This window comes from Magallana gigas, chromosome 2 (genome assembly GCF_963853765.1).
Source record: "Magallana gigas chromosome 2, xbMagGiga1.1, whole genome shotgun sequence".
Taxonomy (NCBI): domain Eukaryota; kingdom Metazoa; phylum Mollusca; class Bivalvia; order Ostreida; family Ostreidae; genus Magallana; species Magallana gigas.
The window spans coordinates 7,590,405-7,602,244 of NC_088854.1; the positions used below are offsets into that span (position 1 = coordinate 7,590,405).

Below are 11,840 nucleotides of genomic sequence, written 5' to 3' on the forward strand. Positions count from 1 at the left end.
TACATGGTTATGATGTCCATGAGGGCCTCTACTAAAATTGTGAAATTCATGACCCCTTTTTTAAGTGTTTAGGCTCTAGGGTGGGGCCAATATGGCCATATAGTAAAACTGTTTTAAATCTTAAAAAATCTTCTTCTCTACTCTCACACATATGGGAAATACTGAATACATGGTTATGATATCCACAATCTCCTTTACCTAAATTGTGAAAATCATGGCCCCTTGGTCAGGGGTTCAGGGGTTCAGGACATGAAGGGGGGGGGCGCAATATGGCAATATAGTGTTAATGCATTTAATGTTTCAAAACTTTCTTCTCTATTCCCACACGTCTGTATTATAAAAACTGACTAATAATTATGTTTACCAGGAAGTCCTCTACTGAAATTTTAATTTTCATGTCCCCTCAAGGATGGGTTTTGACTCTAGGGCAGGGCCAAAAAGGATGTATAGATGTTAATGCATATATCGTTAAAAAATTATCTTCTTTACTCCCACACACCTGAAAGGAAAACTGAATTCATGATTTTGTAGACCAGATCTTTTAGTTTTTCCCCAAAATTATAGGTTTTACAGTTCTTTTTGAAGTAAATGTGGTCGTCATTACAAATTTATAACCTAATTAATTAGATGCATATACGAGACTCCATGACAAGTTTGTGTATGGGATATATGCTACTCAGGTGACCGTTAAGGCCAATTGGCCTCTTGTCTACTATATGTTTGTTTTTAGAATTTATTTTTGCAGCCGTTGATCTTGGGTGATTTAGCCACAATCGACTTTTACGTTTAACCATCTTCACCTATAAATAAAAAGTATGTAATTATAAGATTAATAAAATAAGAAAACACGTTATTATAATTAAGGTGTGAACGTTATCATTGAAAAATGGATGTGTTAACGTTATCAACATATTAGTAATAGCATCAAATAATGTCAACAATATCAATTTATAGATTGAAATTGACTAGATGAATTCATTTATGGCTAAAAGACCGCTAATAATAAGTTTTGTTAAAAAAAATGTTTTATAATTTGTAAAACATGCATATAATGTGTGAATTGAATGTACGATAGTGCAAGTGCGTTAACGTTACCTCGGCATACATTTGGATAAATGCGAGGTGTTTTCAGAAATGACTGCAGTTTGGAAAGTTATACAGTTTTAGCATAATAGAGTGGGTCTAATGTAATTCCGTAAGAGTGGTGTATTTAATAAGTATTTAGTCTCTGGGTACAAAACAACCTTACCTCTTATTCGAACCGAGAGAAAATGGCCGACTGTGTATGTTTACGTCATCCCGGTGATGACGTAGATTAGCACCCTTGTAACATAAGGGGTCTACATATTGCATATCAATTTCAACAAGAGACACCCCTCTAACTAATGATAATCATTAAAAATCATTTCATGAATTTTAGCAACACTCATAAGCCTTCAAGTACAGCAACTCTCAATTTTACAAAAATATTGACCGGGTACTTTATTCGAAACTGTCCCTTGCTACCTTAACAGCTGTTCAATATATAAATGTAACGGTCAAAGGTGCATGAGTTATCTCTCTTTTTAAATCAGTTCTATTGGAAATGTTGCACATATTCAAAGTGCAAAATTTTTGCAATAAAACGATCAAATGTAGTCATGACGATGAAATTCTCAACAACACATGCATGACATCAGAGTTCTCCTCACAGATTTTAGTTCGATGCTAATCTAATTCTGTCTCCTCAAAGTTCGTTACGGGACTGATCGTATTAAATAATTTGTTCAGATTTAGCCTTAGATTTAAAGCGATTAAACAACGAAAAGCAAAATTTATTTGTCAGGTCGATTCCTTGAGGTAAAATTGTCATCTTAAGTTTACGCCAGAAATATATATTTATAGATTATCATTACCTATCAGTGGTCACGTGAATTTTCGTCCAATGAATGCAGACATAACTCGTTCGCCAACGCCCGTTATAATGGTGAAGCAGTAGAATTTTCAGTTTGTGGAACATTTATTTATATTTCAGTTTGGAATCTAAACTATAGGATATAACTCTAAAAAACGTAAGTATGTAATATAATATTTTTTTCCACTAGATTTCGCCTTTTGCTATGCTCACGGAAGGATTTGGGATTTTTTTAGTCATTTAAGAACTATAATTGAATTATAAATCAATCATAAAATTTATTAACAATCATTTATTTTGAAATTTAAAGTTGATTTACTGTTCGTTATTGCATTGTCGATGATTTATATACATGTAGTTGGTTTGGCACATTGGCGGCAATATTTTCCAAGATTCCGCCATTTTGTCACGGTATAGAAAAACACTTATAAAGATCAAATTCTGCAGAAAAATAATAATAAATTCACAATCATCAGACACCAAGTTTTAAACTATAACAAGTTATTTCCTATTTGATGCAAAACATTATACATAAAGCCGCCTTAAAGCGATTTTTTAAAATCTTGCACACTTAATGTTAATTGCACCTTGTAAACCTAATACGGTAAATGCGCTGATCTCAAATTTCACCCATTTAATTTCTCACAAGTGATTTTTTCAGTTTGCTCTTTAAACACAATGGTAACTATATTACAAAAGAAAATACCCATATAGACGGGAAATTTTACGTGGCTTAGAATGATAAGTATGTACACATCGATCCGCGTGATCTTTGACACTGCACACAAACATTGTCACTAAACGTCGGGGTTTTCAAAAACTGGTATTGTATATACTTTCCTAAACGATAAAGAGGAATTTTAAAACTTACGAGAGTTTCCAATAGCTCAAATAAAATCAGATCTACAGGTGTTTAACCGAGGGGGGTATAAAAATAGATCCTTTCAGAGGGGAGTTTGGCCGATGTAGATGTGCTATTAAGATCAGATTACATAATATATGTTATTATGTATAATTACATATACCGCTATATTTATAATCTGAACGTTAAAATGTTAACTTCCTGCAAAAACCACCTCAGCATATTTTTTTCATGCAGCGGAAACATGGTGTTTCCTTCCTTCCGAAATGTGAGAGGAATAACGTTAAAAATCTACGTCTGAGTTTAAAGTTTAGAAATGTAAATATTCGAGTGCATATTTTTTAGACATTTAGTCTTTGAAACAACGTTATAGGTCCCGAAGTTAGATGGTTATCCAGATTTTATAGATAATGTTAGCTTGAGGATTTCAATGGGATTTTATTCACCAGTATACTTGTAACACATTATATTACTCCACATGTTAGTCCATCGGTCAGCTGCCATAACAAACAAGTAAGCGATTACGACTTAAAGATAGCATACCAAGTACGAGTCCCCCGGGGATCTAGATGATCTAGATAATGAATGGCCCTCGAATACCTTAGTTAAATACCTACATTACTTATCTCCTGTAAACATCTTAGCGAATGCATTCATTATTGAACGTTAGTTTAAATACACGCCCATCGATGTATGCAAAGAAGGCACTCATAAACAGATAGAATTGGGGGGGGGGGTTGAAAATGTGAGAAATCTCATCCTAGCCATTTCTCATCTCCCCGCTCGCTTCTAAGATAAGCGGGCATCATCAATTTGCCATCCCCTCCAGTAAAATTCAGCAAAACTTGGTATGGCGTTGGATTCATTAAATGCCCGCGGAATTGCGATATATCCCTTATCAAAAGATACAAACAGTCTCTCTTTTCATCAATTTGGTTAACGAGTTTTCGTTTTAACTGACACCGTTGGATGATGAGTAGTAAATCGATTGAGGAGAAGGCACATCCGGGGGTTTACGTTAGGATTAAGGAGAATCAAACTGACTGAATATGTTTACTCGAAGAGCGTAAACTATTGAACATACACACTCGATGCTTCCATCCGCCCGGCATACTCATCTGATCACTGAGGCTGTGTAGAATTCAGACGGAATTACAATCCAATCAAAATTTATATCATACGGCAGCTCAATCAGTGACGCCAAATCAACCATTCTTTTTCTCATATCAACCTAATCAAACATATGCACTCAATTGTCACGATTCCTGATAAAAATGTATTGAGAAATTTTTAACTTGGAAATGAAACTTTTTCATTGGTCATAAAGAACCCTTCCTAGTATTTTATTTTAAGTATTTCCATATTTTCCTCTATCTTTATATAAATCTCTCCTTCTTAAGGAGATTGGTACAGTCTAAAACAGCTCTCTTATTAACCTCCTCCCCCGCAACCACACACTTTAACGCATACATGTGTATACTGTCCTTTCCGATATATTTTATTTTATCAAATAAAATATACAACATGACTACTTGTTGTATATTTTATTTGATAAAATAAAATATATCGGAAAGGACAATACCTTTGCCCCAACAATCACTCATTTTGACGCATACCTTTACCCCAATATCACGCACTTTAACGCACGTTTCGTTATTACAAATAACATGTAACTGTCACGGCTCTGAAAACACTTATGTTGATGCAATTATATTGAAAGACAACTGTAGTAAACTTGTGTCATTTGATTAATTGCAAAATATTTTGCAAAAATGTATATTTTATAATTCTTACAATGTTCAAGTCGCCCGATTTGTTCGCTTACTTCGTGCGACAAAAGTTTTGATGGCGGCGAATAAGTTTTACTGATTCTTCCAACGATGGCGATGGTATAGAGACGATACTCCTACACCTGCCCTCTACCACTGTCTCCCCAAATGACATCTCGTTAAGTCACTGTGGGAGTTCCTTCAATTTTGTTTAAACTACCCCCCCCCCCCCAAAAAAAAAAAAAGAATTTACATAGTACGGAAAATCAGAGGAATTTTTTTTTATACTTTGAATCGGCTTGTTCACTTTGTAATATATATGAATATGACTGAAAAAAAGTGTAACTTTTCATTAACTACTGATGACGAGTAAAATAACCCCCCCCCCCAATATTTTTTAAACACACAAGCTTCTCTGAGGCCGACTTTACACCACCTCCTCAATTTGCTCGGTGCAGCAACAGAACAACGGATTTTGCCCATATTGATCAGCTGTACTTAAAAAAAAACTCTTTAGAAATACTTTTGGTGAATTTTATAGAAATCGTTCGATCGATGTCCGGAAATAATTGGATTGTATCTTCAGTTTTTCAATGGGTAGATATAAAAGAAAAACGTCATAGGAAGGCCAAGTAACCAATGGTCGATATACCTTCATTTCGTTCTGAATATTTTTTGTCGCATTTCTAATGAAAAAAATCAAGTTTACCAAGGTTTAAATAAATGCAGTCAGATTGAAATTTGCATTGCACTTGCTCAATAACTGATCGGAAACTTTCGGACACAAACCGACTACTTCGAGCATATCAAAGAAAACTTATTCTTTAAAAAACGGAACACAACGAAATAAAAACACAGCATTTTATTTTTCCCGGGGATAGGAAGGATATCCGAGGAGAAATGTTGTTTGTATATTGTTAAATGTTATTTCATTATTTTTTTTAACCAATAATTTTTTCATAGATTGACAATGGGTTCTGAGGACAAATTCAGAATAAATCTACAGGAGCTGTTCGAGGACTATGCTTGGCAAAGGTTTTCTGCCAGAAGAAATATTGTTAGTCGGATATTCAGCAGACGTTCCAAATACTACATAGATATAAGGTGGGGCTTCATCGAGTTCAAGCACGAAACAACTAGATTTGAGGAGAGACCGGACGCGGTAGACAACACCCCTGCGCAAGTGTCCGTTTCCGGTGAAAGCGGAGCCCGCGAAAAGCCAAAGATATCGAGAGACGTTGTTTTGTACAAGTCCGACTACGAAAACAAGACACCATTGAATCAAGAGTACACCTTTAGTTCGACTAGGCAGACAACAAACTCCACCACAGTAGAGTTCCAGGAGAGCTACACAAAGGGAGGGGAATGTAACATAGAAATCAGTGTCCCTGGGGATCTGGTGACCGTTGGGGCGGGGCTTAGCGGCGAGTTGTCCGTTACCAAAACCGAGAGTGAGACTTTTGAAACCACCACCTCATGGACAGTAGACACAAAGGTCGGGGTCAAGACAGGTCACCGGGCCGAAGCACAGGTCCACGTGTCGGAGCGGAACTCGGTAGCAGACTTCGAGGTCAAAACGACCATGAAAATCACGGACGGCAAAGAGCTTCCGATCGCCATCCGCCGGTTGTCCGATGATAAAGTTGTCCACGTTGTTGTGGTACCGGATCTGCTGGACGTATTCTATGATCTAGTCCAGAAAAATCAAAATGTGACCAAGTCTGAATACATCGACAAATCAAGGAAAACTCCGCGCAAACGCCACAACGTCATCTTGTACACGCGCGGCACGTGCAAAAGTATTTCATGGAAAAACCAGCATGTTGAGGTTCATTCCGAGAGGATTGCATCATATTCTTGCAGTGATGACGATTCATTGAAAGGAGAGGATTAACGGAGAATTGGCTTCTTTAGAGAGGTGCTTGTGCTCGGATTACGGAATTATGATCCAATTCTGCTGTTTGTATGACTGTGATATGAAACGTTGGACGCGCACTTAAGTGTACTCGCATTTACATGAATACTTCTATGTGTATATGTTACATTAAAAGTTTAAAATTTATCAATTTAAACTTAACTATAATATTATCACAGTGCAAAATTGACTGTTCTATAATTATCTTTATTTCGGACTTCACTTTTCAAATACAACATTTATTTTTTGTCATATATTCTTAGAATTTAATGTTTACAAAGTGAATCAGCCATTGACACTTGGCAGACTCTTTATTTAATTGTTATTACAAATCAGACAGATGTTTCTCCCAAGAACTGCTAATCTCTTGAAACAACATTGCGTAATTATATGCCTTTCATGGCCTGGCCATCAAAGACTCATTGAGTTAATCATATTACCTAATACCTGTGAATCTTTCACTCAATTCATTTGATGTCATCAAATTGTCACTTTTACTCATTGTTTAGATTCTTATATATACTGAATTGTATTTGTCAATTTTGAGTTCGGAGGCCTGACGCATTACCGGCCACTTCCGTCTGTGTCGCTTATTTGTTTGTTATTGTTCATCTTTTAAATTCGATTGATAATAAATACGGAATCCTTCATCACTTGGTTTTATTTCTCTGGAATTGCATATTGGTGGACCCTTGGGAATACGGCATACATAACCTTCGTTTTTAACTTACGGCCCACGGCGCGCCTCAACCTTATAACTTGTTACTTTTACGCCAACATTCCCTCACCCGGTTTGTACTGCACACGACCGATGCAGATCCAGAAGAATACCATAGCACCGTAAAAACTACGCGGTCACATATATATCAAATACAAGTTGTGGATGAATTAGATTTTGTGATTTACATACCCATTATATAATAGTTGTGCTGCTAAATTGTAATACATATAGTAATAAATTTGAATAAATGATAGGTTCATAACTTCATATACGCTTTGTTATGTGACATGATCCAAGTAATTCTTGTTATCTGGGCAATGGACGTCTTTAATCTCATGAACACGCAAAATATGAGGTTTCAAAAATTGTCACTTTTTGCAATATATTCCTTTATGTTGACAGATGATATTTCTATAACAACCTGATTCCATTTTAGTAAAACAATTGATTTTAATCGATCAGGGCTTACCTTACTAGCATTTACCATGGTAACGCCTCAGAACAGTGGTTTCCACTTTATATTAATTCATTCATTCTGCTTCAAATTTAAAACATGCATGTTCACAAAAAAAACAAACAAACAAAAAAGCAAGCAAAAACAAATAACCAGAAAAAAGAATTACAAACAAACAAAACTGCTGAAATAGAGCGCATTTATCCGTTTACATAGTAATGATTTTCATCCTTAAACAAACTGAAGGTTTTCTTCTATTCCTCTTCAATTTACAAATGAAAGTGAAAAAGGATGGCCAAATGTCCAGTGACAAAATTGCATTTTGAAGATGAAAGATCAAACAACATTCCCAACAAAAAATGTTTTACTCATTCGGATCACGGTGTCTTCCCACAAATGTTTATTTAAAAATAAAATTTGGCACCAAATTTTATTTTTAAATAAACATTTGTGGGAAGACAACGGTAATGATACCAACAAGCCTAAGTGGGCGAACGCATATACGTACGTGTACGTGCGTGTTTGGTGTGTAAAAACGTCGTGTAAATTAACCACGTTCTGGCGGCTGGACACACCATGATGTTATTTGCTGGGTGTGTTCAATGTCTTCAATGTATTTTGAGATATGATAGACACAATTAATAGACCGTTAGCGCTGCAAAGAAAATATTTTTGACCTAAAAATTTGGTCTTCATGCATAATTTAATTACATAATACACGTCAAAGGCGTATAATGATTAAGAGCAAGTATCGGACATTTTTTTTTTTGGGGGGGGGGGGTATTTTTTAAATACTTTAAAGATCTATCAAATAAAATATATTGATGTACTGAACCACCTTAGCAATACATATCCGGTTTCCAAAACAGACAGAAAAAATTGTTTACCTATACACGTGCTTGTTCAGACAGGCGATCTCAAACAAATTATGCAACCGTCTTTGCATGCATGCTCGTATTGAACGCACACGTTATATAAAGAGTATTTATTCACTTGCTTACCCAATTATGATAAACCACAAGTCAAAACTTGATTCAAATTCAGTATTTTAAATGTATGCTATTTAAAAAATCATCATTCAATTTTCTCTCATTGCTGTGTAAAATTTGTTGTTCATGGCTAACGAGCAAAAAGCACTATTTGATTTAACCAAATCTCTGAGTAACGGGTCAACCTTTTGGAGCAAGAGCCCTTTCCTTTTATTCCAGTATATATGGATGAATATCATTGGGTTTTTTCCAATTTGTAATGCTAGTTTACTACTTCTTGTGTCTTACATTCTGGGTTTTTTTTTTTTACATATTTCTTTGAGGCGATCAATTAAGAGCAACAAACCAAAACCTTCACAAAAAACTTCGAGGCTTCGTGTGGTAGACAAAGCAGAGTCAGCAATGTGGCTCGACTTCAAGTCCCAGTGACCCTAGCATTCCTGTGTGTAGCACAGGTGCATGAGGACAGGGCCCTCCCCCACCCTGGGGTGGTAGACGAAGCTGTATTATTCAAAGAGGTGGTGTGATCTTATAAAAAATATTGGGGTTTTTTTTGGTTATTTTTATGCTTTGACGTTTGATCAAAAAGTGAAAAGTGTATGTGTTAAGTTTTGTATATTTGGTGAGATCGATTTTTATGTGGTAAATGTTTAAAAAGCAGAATGGGAAAAGTTCACTGGAATAAAAGTATTTACTTGATTTAAAGGTTTCTCTTTTCAACGATAGAAACAAACAATCCCAGTATTTTGTCGGTAGGACCCGGTCTCTCAGAATCCTCTTACGCACAATCGACTCAGCAGTTTCAATGTTTAGGATTCCTAGGTTACCTATCTTTATCATCTTTTTTTTTTTTTAAATCTTGCGTCTTGTTCTATCTTATTCTGGTGTGAGTTTGATTGAACCAGAAAAAGTCATTTTGTATAAACTATACAAATATTTATTTGATATAACTCTTATGCTGTCTAGCTAATTTCGTTAAAAAAATTTAAAGCTAACGCACTTCAGCTTCAGTGCTAATAATCACAAAAATGTGATTTTTAAGCTTTTTTAATTTTCTTGATTAAATTTTATCTTGTCCTTTTACAATATGTAAATAATACACATTTTACCGAGACGAAATCATATTTTAAAGTCAAATTGCAGAAATAAACCGTTAACTAGCGTACAGAGCAATATGACAAACATGGCAATTGCTTCGCAGAACTCATTTACCAAAATTCCTACTTGAGATGTTTGATAACAGAAACATGCAGATATAGGAAAAAACGGGATATATGTAATTCATTTTGCTTTTTTTTTCATTTATATAGAACTTTTCTTTATATAAGTGACACTCTCGTCTTTCTTGTTTATGGCCAAGGTCAATATCAGTAGACTATGAGGTCATATTTGTTCTGATAGACTTTGGATGTGGTCCAGAATTGTAGATTTTCGGCTAGTACTTAAAATACTTCAGTACCTGGAAACCACCAATAACAAACATCTATTTTTTATTTTATAAGACTTAAAAAAAAGAAAATTACAATCGGCCTGGCGTAGGTGTCAGTGTTTTTAGATAATAAAATGCTCTATGTGTTGGTCCATGGAGTAAAAGTAGAGAGCATTGCAGAAAAAAGAACCTTGCCTTAGCGGGTTACGTTAATTTTATTTACAATGGTCGTAGCTTTCATTAACACCATATAAACCATCAAAGAAAGCCTTTATTGTCAATATTTACATCTCTCTGTGTCTCTTCTCAATTACCCATTGTCCATATAAACTTAGCAGAAGTACGTTAAATTATCGTTATCGTTGATCAGTGCGTTTTAAAGAAGAAACAGCCAATTCTTCCATATATGGATCATACACTGCACCTATTTGTAGGTCTGACGTCAGTCTGTTTCGCCTGATCAATCACAAAATAATTCAAGCATATTTAACATCAAAAGAAATTTTTTTAAAAGTAACATTTTTAAAACATATCAAAGGTATTTGAATTGACATTGTCACTTACAGTGTATCAATAAAGTAAACACTACAAAATAACTGCAGTTCTAACAAGTTCAGACAACTGGTTTTGGATATAAAAGGTTGCAATATTTGATCTTCTCCATTTGTATTGTATAAATGTTAATTTGTATTGCATTGTTTTTCATTTCTTTTGTTTAATTTCCATTTGTATTGCATAAATTTATACTTGGTTTTGTTTTGTATAAATTTCATTTGTACAAACATTTCCTTATCAATATTACATGTATATATTTCAATCAGGTTGTTTTATATGTTGTTTATGTTTTTTCATTCTTATTGTGTAATTTCAATTTGTATTTGTTTATGTATTGTTTCTCATTTGTATTGAATAATTTGTCATTTGTGTTGCATAATTTCTCATTTGTGTTGCATAATTTTGCATTGGTGTTGTATAAGGTTTTTTTTTTCATTTCTATTGTATCATATAGCCATATTTTCGCCTATTTGTTTTAAGTTACCTCTGATGTATGAAATCAATCGATAATTAAAGCAATTCTTATTGATATATATTTAGGGAAATTGGATATTCTCCTTTCTCTCCTTTTTTGGAAATAAAACTTATAATAATTTACTTGAATATAACAAAAACCGGATCTAACCAGTATGATCAATGACAATTTTAACTCAATTGCCGCGCCTTTGAACGTCAGACTTAATTTCTGGCAAAAGAAGCCGTTTAAAAGAAAAACTATTTTCTTGCTAATTGTTTAGTTTTTTAAATTGTAACAATAATAAATGATAAATCATGTTGATATTTTTAATTTTTTTAATTATGTGTTACATAATATGTACATTATTTTCTGCAATGCAACCTACCTTCCCCACCTGACACCCTATAAAGTTTATGACTGTAAATCATTACACTGCCACTCAATCTAGGGACTTCAATACCTTTTTATAATTTTAATACGAATGCCAGTGATAAAATAGGTATGTTTTAATAAATTCTACTCTCAGGTCTCGACCCAAAACAGCAAACACCAAACAAGCCTAGCTATCAGTCAGAGGGACTTACTTGTCCTATGGCTTTGTATTCGGAGATCAAGGGAATAATTGTGAGGTCCGATCGATTAGAACCAAGGAATCCCAAAGGTTGGGTAATTGACAGTATCATGGTCGTGGTTTGAATAATTCATGAGTGCGCTTTACTGCAAACATAGAAATGTTATCTCGACCAGCAGCACAAACGATGAACAATTGTAACAGTTAATTTGATTATATCGCCA

At 34.5% G+C, this 11,840-nt stretch overlaps 1 protein-coding gene across 2 annotated transcripts; it reads left to right on the top strand.

Annotated features, from left to right (window-relative positions):
• The first annotated feature begins 1,915 nt into the window (after window positions 1–1,915).
• On the top strand, window positions 1,916–7,090 carry LOC105334151 (uncharacterized). 2 transcript variants are annotated; one of them, XM_034443962.2, is made up of 2 exons: window positions 1,916–2,051; window positions 5,489–7,090. In XM_034443962.2, the coding sequence occupies exon 2, from the start codon at window positions 5,496–5,498 to the stop codon at window positions 6,417–6,419; it is 924 nt and encodes a 307-aa protein (XP_034299853.2). In that variant the 5' UTR covers window positions 1,916–2,051; window positions 5,489–5,495; the 3' UTR covers window positions 6,420–7,090. The 2 variants fall into 2 exon arrangements, with proteins under 2 accessions (XP_034299853.2, XP_034299854.2); XM_034443963.2 differs by having other exon boundaries at window positions 1,919–2,055.
• The last annotated feature ends 4,750 nt before the right edge of the window (window positions 7,091–11,840 follow it).

Coding starts and splice junctions, on each gene's coding strand:
- LOC105334151 (XM_034443962.2), top strand. CDS start 5,496: ATGGGTTCTGAGGACAAATTCAGAATAAATCTACAGGAGCTGTTCGAG.